Source organism: Sorex araneus, chromosome 2 (genome assembly GCF_027595985.1).
Source record: "Sorex araneus isolate mSorAra2 chromosome 2, mSorAra2.pri, whole genome shotgun sequence".
Lineage (NCBI taxonomy): Eukaryota > Metazoa > Chordata > Mammalia > Eulipotyphla > Soricidae > Sorex > Sorex araneus.
This window is the reverse complement of record NC_073303.1, coordinates 335233837-335248579: the sequence shown is the minus strand read 5'-3', so window position 1 is coordinate 335248579 and position 14743 is coordinate 335233837. Positions and strand designations below refer to the sequence as shown.

The following is a 14743-nucleotide window of genomic DNA, read 5'->3' as shown; positions in this document are numbered from 1 at the left end:
AAACATGGAATTCTTGACCATGATTATCATTTTTTACAGTAGAAGAATATTCATTCTGTCATCATGGCCCTATACTCTCTTCATTTGTTGTACTGATAATGGGAGAGTCATTGAAAGAGGTGAATTAGCATTTCTGTGTCCGAGTTTCACTGTCCAGGAAAGAGGAGTGAGAGTATCTGTGCTACGTTACTAACAAGAGTAGTTAGTGGGTCAAAGTGAATCACTAGGGAGCACTTTTATCCTTTAGGAAACAATAGAAATGCTCTGTCATGAAACTGTTAATACACAGGTGCCCCTTGGCGCCCCCCCACATGCTGATGGCAGGCGTTCCTACGAGACCCCAGGTTGAACACTGATGTCAATTTTATTTTAAAAATAATAAAAGCACAAAACTAAAATGTTTGCACAAGGTCACTTAGCCTTCTCCCCAGGGAATCCATTTATTTTCTCATTATTATTTTGAGCTATATGTTGAAAAGAGACAATCTTTAACATATCGGCCTAACGCGGGGAATGCGTCCCTGGCACAGGCGGTTTGTGGAGGAAGAGTCGATCTTCACAAGATCCGTGTCCTCTGCTTTTATTTTAAAGTGCAGAACCTGGGCGGGGAGGGACCGAGGGGACTCCAGGTCTGTCACTGAGGAACCAGTTCCCTCAGAGAGGCCAGAGCAGCATGGATGCGAACATGCAGTCTGTTTTCAAAGTCATAGCCAGAGAAATCCTCCTGCAAATGAAGAGAGAGATTTATGACCCCTGTTGGCTCTGCTTTTGGTAACACTGCAGTGCCACCCACCCTAGGTTTTGTACTCCTCCAAGGGAGAATCCTCTAGACTTCTATAGGCTTCACATGCGCTTGGCTTTGTTCTCCTAATCTCGAACTTGGTGTTCACTTCTAAAATGTCAATTGTAGGTTTCTAGTGCTATCCCTGCAACACTTTCCCCATATTATTCCTCCAACAGTCTTATGTTGTATGCAGTGAGAATAGTAAGCTGCTGATAGAAATTCTTAACAACATAGTTAAGAGATCAAGTTCAAATAATTCAAAACATGTTCAAACAGGGAGTGTGGGTGGAGGGAAGTGGTGGAGGAGGTGGTGCTGGAAGGCAGTGTAGTGTCATGCATGAAACCTATCAGTAACAGTGCTAAAAGCCTCAGTGCAGACTTTTTTTTAAAAAGTGTCTGTGGGGGCTGGAGTAATAGCACAGGGGGTAGGGTGTTTGCCTTGCATGTGGCCGACCTGGGTTTGATTCCCAGCATCCCATATGGTTCCCCGAAGTAATTCCTGAATAAAGAGCCAGGAGTTACCCCTGTGCTTTGCCAGGTGTGACCCAAATGGCAAATAAAAATGCATCTGTGGAAGGGGAAAAATACTACAGAGGGTAAGTTACTTGTCTTGCACACAACTGACTCAGGTTCAATCCCCAGTATCCCTATGTCCCCCAAGTCCTCCCAGGAGAAATTCCTGAGTGCAGAGCCAGGAGTTACTCCTAAGCATCACCAGGAGTGGCTCAACAACAACAAAGTGCCTGTCATAGAAGTGGGAGGGAAACTGGGGACATTGGTAAAGGGAAGCGGAAGGTATTGCTGTTAGAACAGAGCATGCCTGAAACTCGGGAATAACTTTGTAAATTACAGTGCCTCCATGAAACATTTAAAAACTTAAAGCTATACAATGTCTGTGAGGGACTGGATAGTACAGCAGGTAGGGAATTCGCCTTGCATGTGGCCAACCCAGATTGAACTCCCAGCACCCCATATGGTCCCACAAATCCACCAGGAGTAATCCCTGAGCTCAGAGCCAAGGAATAAACCCTGAACACCTCTGGGTGTGGCCTGCCACCTCCTGCCCCTGCTCCCCCCAAAATATTAGTATGAATAGTTTCAAACATTTTTGTAATGATCTTGGTAATCTCATTTAAAAACAAACAGCCCACTGGTTCAATTACTTATCACTGTTCTCTTCCAGAAATATAATCAACTGAACAATTATTTCATAAAATTTCTTGAATTCAGGTCTGGGGAGATAGCTCAATGGGCCAGAGCACCTGCTTTGTATGAGGGAGGCCTAGGTCCAATCCCTGGCACCAGTGGCACCCCAAGTATTGTAAGGACTGTGGCAGGAGTAAACCATGAGCACTTCTGGAAATGGCCCCAAACAAAATTTCTTGAATTTCAATTCCAGCATACATTTTGGAGGAAGTAAAGGGCCACCAGGAAGATCTTCATTCATCACTTACCTTTGCTTGAAGAAGTAGAGTTCTGCCTCTTGCTACAGTCTGTGAATATCAAGAAAAATATATGATCTCTTAATAGCTGCAATTATAAGAATTCAAGCAGATTTTTTAACAGGATATGGTAAATGAAGAGCTGAGTTCAACCATAATGAATATTCATTTCATTATAACTCATTCTGTCTAATATATGGCTATAAGTTTTCACCAAAGCATTACCTGAAAAGTGATTTCACAATATTTACTAGTATTTTATAAAATAAATCTTAAATGAGTTCTAAAAACTTAGGGTAGGGGACCAGAGAAGTATCATAAGGGTTAAGGCACATGCCCAGTTTGACCCCCAGTATGGCACTGTCTCCCAAGCCTTGCAAGTGTGACCCTGGAGGCTCTGAAGCACTTCCAGGGTGGCCCAGGGGTTGCAGTGGCAGAGAGCACTGTATCCTGAGCTCCCACGCTGAACCTCTGGCCTGGCTATCTGATAATCACTGCAAGATGCCCCCAGAGAACCCCTTAGGTCAATATTCCCCAAAATAATTATTTAGGTTAAGATCTTATTAAAAGCCCCTGCAATATGTATAACCACATAAACATATGCTACCTTAAGAGTAAACATTTCCTGAGAAGATGTAATATTAATAGTTTCTATCAAAATTCATTAAAATTTGCATTTTCTATTTTGGTAAAATTAGGATTTTAAATAAAGCACTGGTTAAAACACTCTTACTGTCTCTGGTAAGAGTGGGTATACATATTTAAGTATCAGGCTAGTATGAGGATCTCTCTGGTCCCTTAAATAACTTTTAATTACAAGCTTATACTTGTAATTCTAATTTTGGGAAAGAAATCACCTCCTTAAGTAAAGAGGATATTAGTAACTTCTTGGATTCATGGGGGAAAAACAGAAAAAATACAGCACTATGTTTTCTCTCTCTCACTCATATCCAAGGATCCACAATACACAGTGAAATTTATTTTCTCTTTGCCTGCTTATTTGTGCATATCTGCTACTAAAAATTAGTGGAGAAAATACATAAAATCTTACCTCTGGTTTGTCTAAGAGAAGACAGCCAAGTTCATAGCAAGAATAGGGCTGAACATATAAGTTATTCTGACGGCACACCTCATCTTTAAGAGCTCGTTGAAAGTACTGAAATAATACAAATATCACTAGAATTAATTACTTTCCTACTTAAGGTTCATTACATCTTCAGTAGGTGAGAAAGGAGTTGTATTTATGTATTTTATGTTAGGTTTTGTTTTGCAATTTTTTTGTTTTGCATTTTTATTCTTCATTATTCACATCTTAGAAATCCTCTGCATGCTTCTCAAGGTGAGTTTTTTGCAGTATATGGCACTCTGCAGTCACCCAAAATTGATGTTATTTTTCCACACCAGTTTCTAATGATTTGTTGCCGAGGGTATCTTTGCATCTCCAAGTTTGAAAATCTGAGTTTAACAGTGAAAACTGAAAGTACGCAAGGCAAGTATCATCGCTTGGTATGTGTTTCTACTCTTACCTTGCTGGCACTAGAGTGTAGTATCTAAAGCTTGGGGAGAAGAGACGAATAGAAACTTCCTCAAAGAAGAAAACACAAATGGCCAAAGGCTCAGGAAAAACTGCTCTGCATCACTCATAGTCAGGGAGATGCAAATCAAAACAATGAGATGTTACTGTGCAGACACTGGCACACATCAACAAGAACATAACAGGCACACATATGCTGCCCAGGTGCAAGTGTTGCTGCCGAATACACATGGCGTCCCAGCATGTGTCACTCGCATGTGCTCCCTTTCTGACATGTGTACTGGGGCTCCCTCTCCACTCTGAAGAAGCCTACATGAGAGTCTCTCTCCTCTCTTTCTCCTGTCTCTCTCCCCTGTCTCTCTCTCTCCGTCTCTCTCTCTCCTTCCCTCTCTCTCATTTTTCTCACTGTCACTCTCTCCCCCCTTCCTCCCTCTCTCCCTCTCTCCTTCCTCAAAACTTACAAATAAAACCTATTTTTTACTTTAAAAAAAAAAAGAACAAGAACAACCAGTGCTGGCATAGATGCAGGGGACTCTTATCCATTGTTGGTGGGAATTCTGACTCATCCAACATGTCTGGGGAAAAAACCTAGTAATTGAGCTTCCATTTGACCTAGCCACTCCACTTTTGGTAGTATATCCAAAGAGCCCCAAATCAAAATGGACAAAAGATACATGCACCCCTAGGGTTGCTGCAGCACTATCCCCAATAGCCAAAATCTGAAAACAAAATGTTCAAGAATAGATTACTGGGTAAAAAAATCATGATGCATATATACAGTGGTATATTACTTGGCTATAAGATAAAACCATGCGCTGCTACACTGATGGATCTGGAGAGAATAGTGCTGAGTGAAGTTCGTCAGAGGGAGAGAGGCACGGAATGGTCTCTCATATGCAGGGTATAAAGAAGTGTAATGGGGGGATAGTGAATGCTCAAAGACAATGGAAGCAAAGAACCGGTCTTCAGTAAGAAACATGCCACTTGAGGGACAGGACAGGGAGGGGACTATGTCTACGGGGAAAAAAGGGTTTAACTGGGCGGAGGAGGTGGTGCTGAAAGTTGGTAAAGTGTTATGGATGAAACCCTACTGAAATAATGCTGCAAACCACAGTGCAGAAACTTATAGAAAAAGCACCTCTCAGAGGCAGACTGGTGAGTGGGAGGCAAAGAGGGGGACAACTGGCTGAGAAAGTGGACACTAGTGAAGGGATATCAGCGCTGAAACACTGTTTGCCTGAGACCCAATCATAAATAACCTTGTAATTTCACAGTAACAGAATTTTCAAAAGAATGCTAAACAGAACTATTTAGTAATTTCCATAACCCCACCTTGAAATTATAAGCACATCAATATCCTTGGACTTAAAAGACCGATTACTGTATATAAACTCCTTCAAGAGTATTCCAAATAACACGAGCATCTAATTACAAAAACAACCCCCCTCAAGATAACCCATTCAACTGTCATGACGCCTTTCCATATGATATATACACAGACCACCCAACTAGCAGTTTTCTCCGCCTTAGCTCCAGGACCATGACGATGACCTGTGCCTCCAGAGAGCGGGGAAGTGGACATGCACAGACAGACCTGGTAGCCTGGTCATTTTTGTATTTTCTAACTGTGACGTTGGCGCTACTCCTTCAAAGTTACATATCTTTGTCAAATTTGATTAATAACCCATGCCCAGATGTGAAAACATTTCCTGTTTTTCTTAGTTGTGACAACAGTAACAGTTTACCTGAACAGCATCTTCCGAGTTCCCTAAACATTTGTGTATGGCACCAAGAAGCAAATACTTTAATCCAGCAACGGATGAATCGTCCACTTCATGGCAAGCTTGAAGAGAAGTGAGAACAGAAAGTTGGTAAAGGAATAAACATAACCTCTCAGTACCTGTATTGAAAACCTTAATGCCCAAAAGGGGGGGGGTAGAAGAGAAGAGGAGAGGAGGGAGGGAGAGGGAGAGGGAGAGAAGAAAAGCCACAGATAAGCTAGGGATAGTGGAGAGAAACTGGGACACTGGTGGTGGGAAATGTACCCTACTGGAGGGATGGGAGATGGGTGTTTGAATATTGTATGACTGAAACCCAACCATAAGCAGCTTTGTAACTGTGTGTCTCTGTGTGATTCAATTAAAAAAATTAATTAAAAGGAGAGGTGAGAACAGGAGAAAGGAAAGTTAATCCTTTAAAACTCATCAGCAATTTAAGGATTTCACTGGTTGGAGACTTACTCAGTTCATGATCTGTCCCCTAAAAATCAGGGTGGAAAAAATGTAGGGCACTGTGGGCTCTTGCTATGAGATGACAGAGGGTTCTAAGCACAGGAAGAACGTGATGGCATTTAGTAACAAGATCATACTTGCAGTGCTAAGATGACCCTGATAAACTGAATATACAAGGCCTACGGTATCCAGATGAAAAGCATTTTATAAATACAGCTGACCAAAATCACTGCCTACCAGTTTTGTTATTATTTTTTCCCTTTTTGGGTCACATCTGGTGATACACAGGGGTTATTCCTGGCTCTGCACTCCAGAATTACTCAGGGGTCCATATAGAATGCTGGGAATTGAACCCGAGTCAGCCGCGTGCAAGGCAAACGCCCTACCCACTGTGCTATTGCTCCAGCCACTGCCTACCAGTTCTTTCTGAAATGTAGCTCCTTCTCTACAAAAAGTTTACTGTATTGTATACTGCTAGATGCTGCTAGATGCATTTGAATAATTATTTAACATCTTTACTGATTAAATAGTACAATAATAAGTTTCAAAACTGGGATATATTTTTTCCTTTGTTCTTTCAGAGGGGCATGCCGGGTGGTGTGGGGTGGTTCTTCCTTCTGACTTAGTGGTTGGGGCCAGACACTCCCAGCTGCACTTTAAGGCCCCTATGTTGTTAGGGATTGAACGGAGGCTCGTGCATGCAAAGCCAGTGTGCCGGCCCTGTGAGCCATCTCCCAGTTCAGAACAGAGTGAATTTTTAATAACCACACTGAAGAATTATTTCACGCTCATTTCAGAACCTGTTCCTTCTCCATGATGACACATTTGTTGTTAGTTTATTTGGATACACGGAAAGAAGTCCAGAGAATAGTTACCGCAAGTGGGAAGTTCATGTGTCTGCCAGTTACTTCCTATTTTTTGTTTTGTTTTGGGTTTGGGGCCACATCTGGCTGGGTTTCCTCCTGGGTTCTGGGCCCAGCATGCTTCTGTGGCAGCACTCTGCTACCTCCATGCTTCCCTCGTGGCTCTGTGCTCAGGGATCACTCATGACAGAACTCAGGTACCAAATGGGGAGTTGAGAATTGAACGCAGGACATGCAAACACCCTACCTGCTCTACTATCTTTCCTACCCTAATTACTGCCTATTTTTAAAGTTGCATGTGTGTTTCAATTCTAAGTACATGAGCCTGCATGTAAAAGAATACTCAAAATTCCTCATTATTTCTCTGAGTGAGATATTGGTAGACAGTTTCGTTTTCCCTTTTGAAGAGGGGATGGGCAGGGACCCTGGGTCACAATGAGCAGCACTCAGGGGTGAATCCTAGCTCTGTGCTCTGATATCACTCCTTGGTAGGACTTGGGAGGATGGTACGAGGTGCTGGGGACCAAACCAGAGTTGACACAAGCAAGGCAAGCACTTAACCCCTGATCTACCTCTCTGGTCCTGGAAGACAGCTTAGAATTACATTGAAAGTTTAAAACAGGAGATGGGTTTTAAATTTAGTGCATCCTTTTAAACAAACAGCACAACTAAAGAATCCCAGGAAATGTCCATTTAAGCAGGACCCTAAGGCCCTGCACCTACTCTAACCATGGATCTCTCAACACAACTTCCTCTGCAGCTGTGTTCCTTTGTTCTCTGAAAGATTAAAGATGACAAAGCTTTTGATCTTTGAAGTACATGAAACAGTTTTTTTTTTTAAAAAAAACAAGCAACAGGTATCTGTAGGGAAGTATGATAATGTATGATTCAATGGATAAATACTATATATAGGCCCAAATCTAGTAAGAATGTCAAGAAATCTGAGAAGTATTTTATAATGGCTACCAAATTATTTTTAAAATAATTTCAAAGCATACATACTAAACCTTTTTGGAGAGGGGGAAAAAGATAATTTACATGAGAATATGTAAAGGCAGTTTTAAAATACTATATGTGTAAAAGAACACAATTCTGCACCTCCATCCTTTTGGATGATAGGGCTTTTATGGGGGTAGAGGGTCCGTAATCCCTGGCCATGCTCAGGGGGTCCTGCAGTGCCAGCGATAGGCTCAGAGCCTCATCTATGCTGGACATGTGCTATACCCACTGAGCTCAGCCCAGCTCCTGGACGCACGTTTCTTTGTTTTAACAGAGCAGGCACCTGGTACGGGTAGCACGACTTCAATGTCCCCACTGCTACTGGATGCTCAGTCACTGGTGCTCAATCAGCTCTGAGCACCCATGACTGTTCCCGCAGGAGCTGTGTCCGTCCCCTCACTGCTTGGAGCCTTGGTTTCCTCCCTATAAACAGGGTCTGACAATACTGTCTGCCTTTCACATTTCCCCATGTGGCAGTGAGAGCAAATGAAATAATTTGCTTGAGTCAAGTTCCTCAAATGCCTGACACTAATCCTTTAGAAGAAATGTCAAGGTATTTATTTTTACAAACAAAGGCTATTTTACTTAAAAATTTAGTTTCTCCTAAATCCATAATAAAAATGACTTTGTGGAGGGCATATTATCATTATCATAACTTGGGGCTTATGGTCTTTTAATACATGAATAAATATGTTGGCTTCCAATTACATGCCTCTATATTAACTTGAGACATGAGCATGTACGTCCCACACGAAAGACTTGTGCACTTCTGTGGTCCATCCGCAGCAACTTCACTCATGCTAGGAAAGAGCCCACCAGGAACCAACGAAATGTTCTCCCACGGGAGAAGGGATCGGCAAACTGAAGCTGTGAGCACACACCATCACCGCTCAGCAAGTGAAAGGAACACACAACGGATGGATCCAGGATCCAACGGGGGTCAGTCACACACGTATGAAGCCAAGCCCAGAGAAACAGCCATAGGATTCCTCGGATCTTTTCAAGGACACGTGTGATTAGTTGATGGAGACCATCAGAAGACTCGCTGACAAGGGAAATTTGAGGGGTGACAGAAATCACTCTGTAACTTGACTGTGATGGTGAATGTGTTAGGACCAAAGTGCAGCCACTTGAGTGGTTAGTGGCCATTTTGCTATTCTGTACGATTATGCAACTGACAGCTGAACTGAGCATGAACCCGAGACCACATCCTGGGAAAGGGAACAGAATGAACAAAATTTACAGTGTTTGCAAAGAGTGCCAGCCAATCAGTAAAAAGATGAAATCTAGTGGTCGGCCAGGCATGGGAAGAATAGAACAGAGAGGCACCACAGGTGGGACTGACCAATCAGCTTACAGGTGAGTTAGGGAGAAAGAACAATGTGGCTTTAGGGTACTAAAACCCTTCCCCGCGGTTGCTGGGGGTCATACCCCAACTCTTTCTGTATGGCGTACGGCCCTGGCCGGTCAGTCTGTAACTCTCTCCCTCTCTGTAACACTCTCTCTATGTATAATATATGCACTGTCTTTCTGGAACTCTCTCTGTAACAAATCTCTTTAATAAAATCTTTGAACTCCTCACGGGTGCCTTGTGTTTGAGTCGCGGATGCTAACAAATGCTAAGGTGTAGTAGATGCTCATCAAAACTCACTGACCTGCACCCACTATCTGTACATTTTGTGGTGAAACAGATCCCCTGGAACAGAAGGCTCTCCGAGAGAACGTGTACTTCCAAACTGGTCCAACACAACAGAACCTGAAACTGGCCTGTAGAAGACAGCTTACCAAGGGTGGGCAACAGGCGCTAATTGGGACAGTGGTGGGAGGACCTGGACACTCTGGAGGCAGGTGTGGTGCAGGAACAGGGTATGTACGAAACCTATCATTAACGATATTGTAAATCAAAGTGCTGCAAATGAAAAATATCTAATATTTAAAATGTATTAATTATATAGTTACCTCCACATCTCTAAGTGTACCCCACAACTCCTGTGGGTTCAGACTAATGCTGTGGACAGCACCCACATCGCCCTCGGAGCAGCGTCCACCCGTCACCTGCAGCAATTGTGCCAGAAGGCCAGGCCCGCTCCGTTCTCCCTCTCCGAGTCGGACACTATCCCTGAAGAGCTGGCGCCAGCTGCGTGGAAAGGCATCTTTCGTCTTACCTTGACTCATCCTCTGGAGGTTGGGGAAGGAGCAGTTGGGCAGGGCTTTCCACAGGTACAGCACCTCCACCGCGGCCAGCACGCACAGCGCCTTGCTGGGGGCTTGTTTCCGAAACCTCTCCGCCTGCAAGGAGTCACAGTGGTGAGGCCCTGGGACGTGCCCGTCTTCTCTTTTCCTTTCATTTTTCAAACGCAAACTTAAATGAGGCCACTTTGGAGATGTTTAGAAGAATATGAATTCCACCTGACTGACCCACTCCAGCAGGGCTGAAAATAAAATTCTTTCTCTCTAAACATGTTAGCCTTCCCATTTGTACACAGGATGGTTTTTTCTTTATTCAACTCAGTCTACCATCAAGATCCTGGGCCTACTCTGAAAAAGGGATTCATTTCATTAAGTCACTCTGGCTGGCACACAATTCAGTGGGGTCAGAGAAGGCTCGTTCCAGATGATGGTTTTGCAGACCTTCCCACTTTCTGTGTGGCTCAGTGGCACTGCCCACTGTGATCTAGCTTAGACTCAAGACTCTGATGATGCGCCCATGTAAGAGAAACTAATAAAAGTAAATTCATGCAAAAAAAATCAGGATACAAGTGGCCATGCCATGATCCATAGTAATTCAGGAAATTCATGCTTAAAACTGCTGAATAAACTAGAAGCATTGCTCCTGTCCTGTGCCCTTCCGCTAGTAAAACACCCACTTTTGTGTTTTAGGTCAAAATGGGACACAGTTGGTCATTTCATTTATTCAGTAGCTATTTCCTAAGTACGAGGCTTCTGCAGGTGTGGGTGGACTTATACACGTGACATGAGCACAACCAAGGGTCCACATCTCTTGTCCAGGTTCTGCCAGTGTGTCATCTTCAGAAGTGGCCAGACTCTGAAGACAGACGCTTTGCCCCTCTGCACAGGACCCTCTGCTGTTCAGAGTCTGTCATCTCCGCCCACTCCCTCCAACATACACAGCGACTCGCATCATTTGCAGTCACGTTCCATTCTGTGCGGAAAAACCTCCCTGCAGCAGTAATTAGCACCGTCCAGGGCAAGCCAACTGTCAATTCCCAATAAGACTTCTTCCTCGTGGCACTGGTCACAAATGCTCGTCACAAACAATACTCGTGCTCAAGAGGCTCCGTACCTTTTTCACCGAGAACTGCTCAATCTGGTTGTTTTTCCTTTTGAAGAGTTTCTGAACTTCTTTAAAGACGAGCTGCGCCCCCTCCACATCACCAGTGGCTCCCTGGCAAACTGTAAGAAAGCATTGGTATTTTTAACTATTAGACACAAGGCGGCTCTCCAAGCCATATCTAGGTTTATGATACTCGGAAAATGTTACCAAAGGAAAACGGGGAGCCAGTATTTTTAAGAACAGTTTCACAAAGGACAGCACTCATTCCATTCACTCAGCGACTACTTCCTGGGGACTGAGTTTCTAAAGGTTTTGGAGGACTGTGAAAAAGATGCAGGTTCAGTTCTCTGGCTGAGAATACAATCTCCTATGCCCCCTGGTTCTGTCATGGTCTACACTCACTGGAGTCCACACACCCAGAAATGGGAATAAAAAATAACAACCAGGAAAGAACAGTGAGGGGACACTACAGGTCTCCTGGGAGGGAAGGGGCCATCCCTGTGTCCTGGAGAAAATGAGTTGGTCCCACACACGTGCACCAGCCATCTGCCACCTGTCAGCAGGGGTGTGGTGAAAAGCTCTGGTTTGCACGCTGAAGAAACCCAAATCGCAGCTGGAGGCATAAGACACCTGGAACATCTGATAGGTACGACATAGATAGCGGTTACAGGCCTTCAGAGCAGACAGCACTGCTGGAGAAATTCAGAGAAACATGAAGAACTCTCTGGAGGTATCAGGGAAGTTCTGAGGTGCATGTCCTCAATCAGGCTACGCCTTGGCAACCGGTGGGATGCTGACAGTTGTCAAACACCTTCACTCCACCCCAACCCCAGCGAGACATTTCATCATCCTGCTCCCTTTGCTTCCTCTGTCCTCTCCCCTCCCCAAGTCTCACACGGGGCTGGGGTCCCAGCTCCTCAGAGGAACTCCACCAACCGCCTCGACCCCACTCTGCATCCTTCAATGCAGCCTCGGTCCCAGGCTGTTTCTCAGCCCCTAGCTGGACTGCCCCTGGGCTTGCGAGCTCCTCCCTCTTTATTTGCACACCCCTAGAACTAAAGGGCCTAGTCCTCACATTTTGGGGCTCGGACAGGCAGAGCATGGAACCATGGAAGTAGAGGGTAGGCAGCGGGGGTGGAGGAGAGGCAAAGCAGTAGAAGCTGCAAGGCCTGGACAGAGCTGCACAACAAGCTGGTAGGAAACAGGTTTCCACAAGAGGGCTTAGGCAGAACTCAGAAAGGAAGGAGCACTCACTGCCCGTGATGGGGCAGCCTCGGTGTGGGTATGGGGGTCTGGATTCCAGCCCAAGGCCCTATCAGCTAAACTTCTCAAAACTAGAAGGAAGCTCCAGGCTGCACAAACAAGGCCCAGTTAGAGAGAGCAGAGGCTTAGGAAACCCGAGGAAGTAAAGGGCTTGCCTAAGGATTTGCAGTAACTCCATGCCAAGGAAGTTCCTCTGCTGCCCCTTGCTCAGAGCTTTCCCCGCATAACTGACAATGTTTTGGTAAAACCTTTCCTAGTGCTATTTTCAAAACCAGAGCCGTGAGCTAGCAGAACCACCACAGTGACAGCTGAAGCACCACCCTGAAATGCCGCAGCTACTGGAGAAGAAAGGCCACTTCTTCCTCTTGGGGTACAGCCACAGCTTTATTTTTCGTAGTGATAAGGGTTGAACCCAGGGCCTTCCAAGCAAGGGGCACGGAACACACCCCCGCCTCAGAGAACTGTGTTAAACCCTACAGAGGATGGCCTGTGCTCTCACTCTCATTCATTTTTGGAAAATTCCTTCCCTCAGTAAACTTTGGTACAGACGCTTAAAATCCCCCGCCCGCAAGCCCCTGCTGCCTCGGTGGTCTTGAGTCTGCTTCCATCTGTGCGGTGGGGGGCTCCACCTCCACCTCCTTGTGTCTCCCTCCAGGTCCCTCACAGGGCACAGGCCGCCTGGTGTCCTAGCCATTTGTTAGTGATGAGGCCATAGTTGACTTTCTAGGGCACTGGGCCCATGTCTTAGCAGAACCACCACAGTGACGGCTGAAGCACCACCCTGAAAACGCCGCAGCTACTGGAGAAGAAAGGCCAAGGCGGGGGTGGGGCAGTGGGCTGCAGGGCCAGGCAGGGTCCAGCTCTCCTGGGCAGTCGTCATCGCTTTCAGCGACCATCGGACCATGATGGCTTAACGTGGAGCGTGTGGGTCTGGCCGCCACTCTCCCTGTCTGCATGAGGAGTTCCCCACCATCCACTGCCTGGTCCTGGGGACAGAGTCTGCTGCTCCTGGGGCTTGGGGACAGTGCAACAGCCAAACCCCAACTGCCTCCAGTCCCAGTGAGAGGTTAGGTGTCCTGGGACCCCAGCCTTGTCATCACGGTGCCCCTGCCCCAACCCGCCCCCCGTCCACCCCCCACAGCAACCTGGGTGGACCAGGCCAGAGGCCGAGCCTTACTTGTCCCCTGGTGCCTGTGATCAGTGCCTGGCTGGTCAGTGTTGTGTGTCTGGTTGCACCAGCCCTACCACCTCTGTCCCCAGACTCGGCTCCACCATCCCTGCAGGCCCCACACTCAGCCTGGGCCCCTGAAGGACCAAGTGAACAGCCTGAACAGCAGCAGCCATAACCTGTGACCCCCGCCACTGCCAGCCACCTCACCCACAGGGCTGGCCCCGCTGCCCCTTTCTGGACAGGAAATAAAGTTCCCTATGGAGAAAAACAGAACTTATATTTTTTAATTTTTTGATTTTTTTTGCCTTTGGGGGTCATAGGTGGCGATGCTCAGGGGACCATCGATACTAGGGATTGAACCTGGGTCAGCTGCACGCAAGGCAGGTGTCCTACCTACTGTACTATCCCTATGGCTCCATGTTTGTATTCTAACCCTGAGACAGAACCAAGATGCTCGGGGAGTGGGTAATGGGCTTGATCCCTGGTGTCCCACATGGTCCCCCCAAGCCCTGCCAGGAGTGACCCCTGAATGCAGAGCCAGGAATGACCCATAAGCATCACTAGTTGTGACCTTAAGGCCAAAGAAAAGAAAACCCCACCAACCAAACAAAAGCTAGATACTTGGCTCTAACATTAAGACTGAATTTATATGACTTCCTGAGTGATTTCCAGGCTTCCAGGTAATTTTTACTTTGTATACAATTTAACACCTATAGAAAAGATCAAATAATACAGGGCTATGCTTCAGCAATTCTACTTCTAATATAAAGGAATCAAAAGTAAGGTCTCAGAGACCCCACATTCACAATAAGCATTACTCACAATACTCAAAAGGTGGCTATAACTCAGATGCCCATTGATAGATGAATAAATATGTGCATATATATACAGTGTTTAATGTCTACATGTTAAAAAATGTGATTCTGACTCATACTATGCTAGAGGCATGAAACACCCACAAAACCTGGTAGGTACAACATAGATAGTGACAACAGGTTTTGAACACAAACCTAGAAGATATTACTCTAAATGAAATAAACCATTCATAATAGACTGACACTGATTATGAATATTACCAGCTATAGGAGTAGTGAAGTTTGAAGAGGCAGGAAGTGAAATGTCGGTAACCATTCTGGGACTGGTGGGCAGGGTGGGCCTTGG

At 45.4% G+C, this 14743-nt stretch overlaps 1 protein-coding gene across 1 annotated transcript in view; it reads right to left on the bottom strand.

Moving 5' to 3' along the window:
• Positions 1-564: 564 nt before the first annotated feature.
• TTC39C (tetratricopeptide repeat domain 39C) overlaps positions 565-14743 on the bottom strand; it is a 106754-nt gene continuing 92575 nt past the window's right edge. The window contains exons 9-14 of the mRNA XM_055129620.1: positions 11158-11267; positions 10019-10142; positions 5506-5603; positions 3278-3382; positions 2239-2277; positions 565-724 (exon numbers count right to left, since the gene is read on the bottom strand). Of these exons, the coding sequence (XP_054985595.1) occupies positions 635-724; positions 2239-2277; positions 3278-3382; positions 5506-5603; positions 10019-10142; positions 11158-11267 (566 nt within the window). The 3' untranslated portion in view covers positions 565-634. The remainder of the gene's footprint in view (positions 725-2238; positions 2278-3277; positions 3383-5505; positions 5604-10018; positions 10143-11157; positions 11268-14743) is intronic.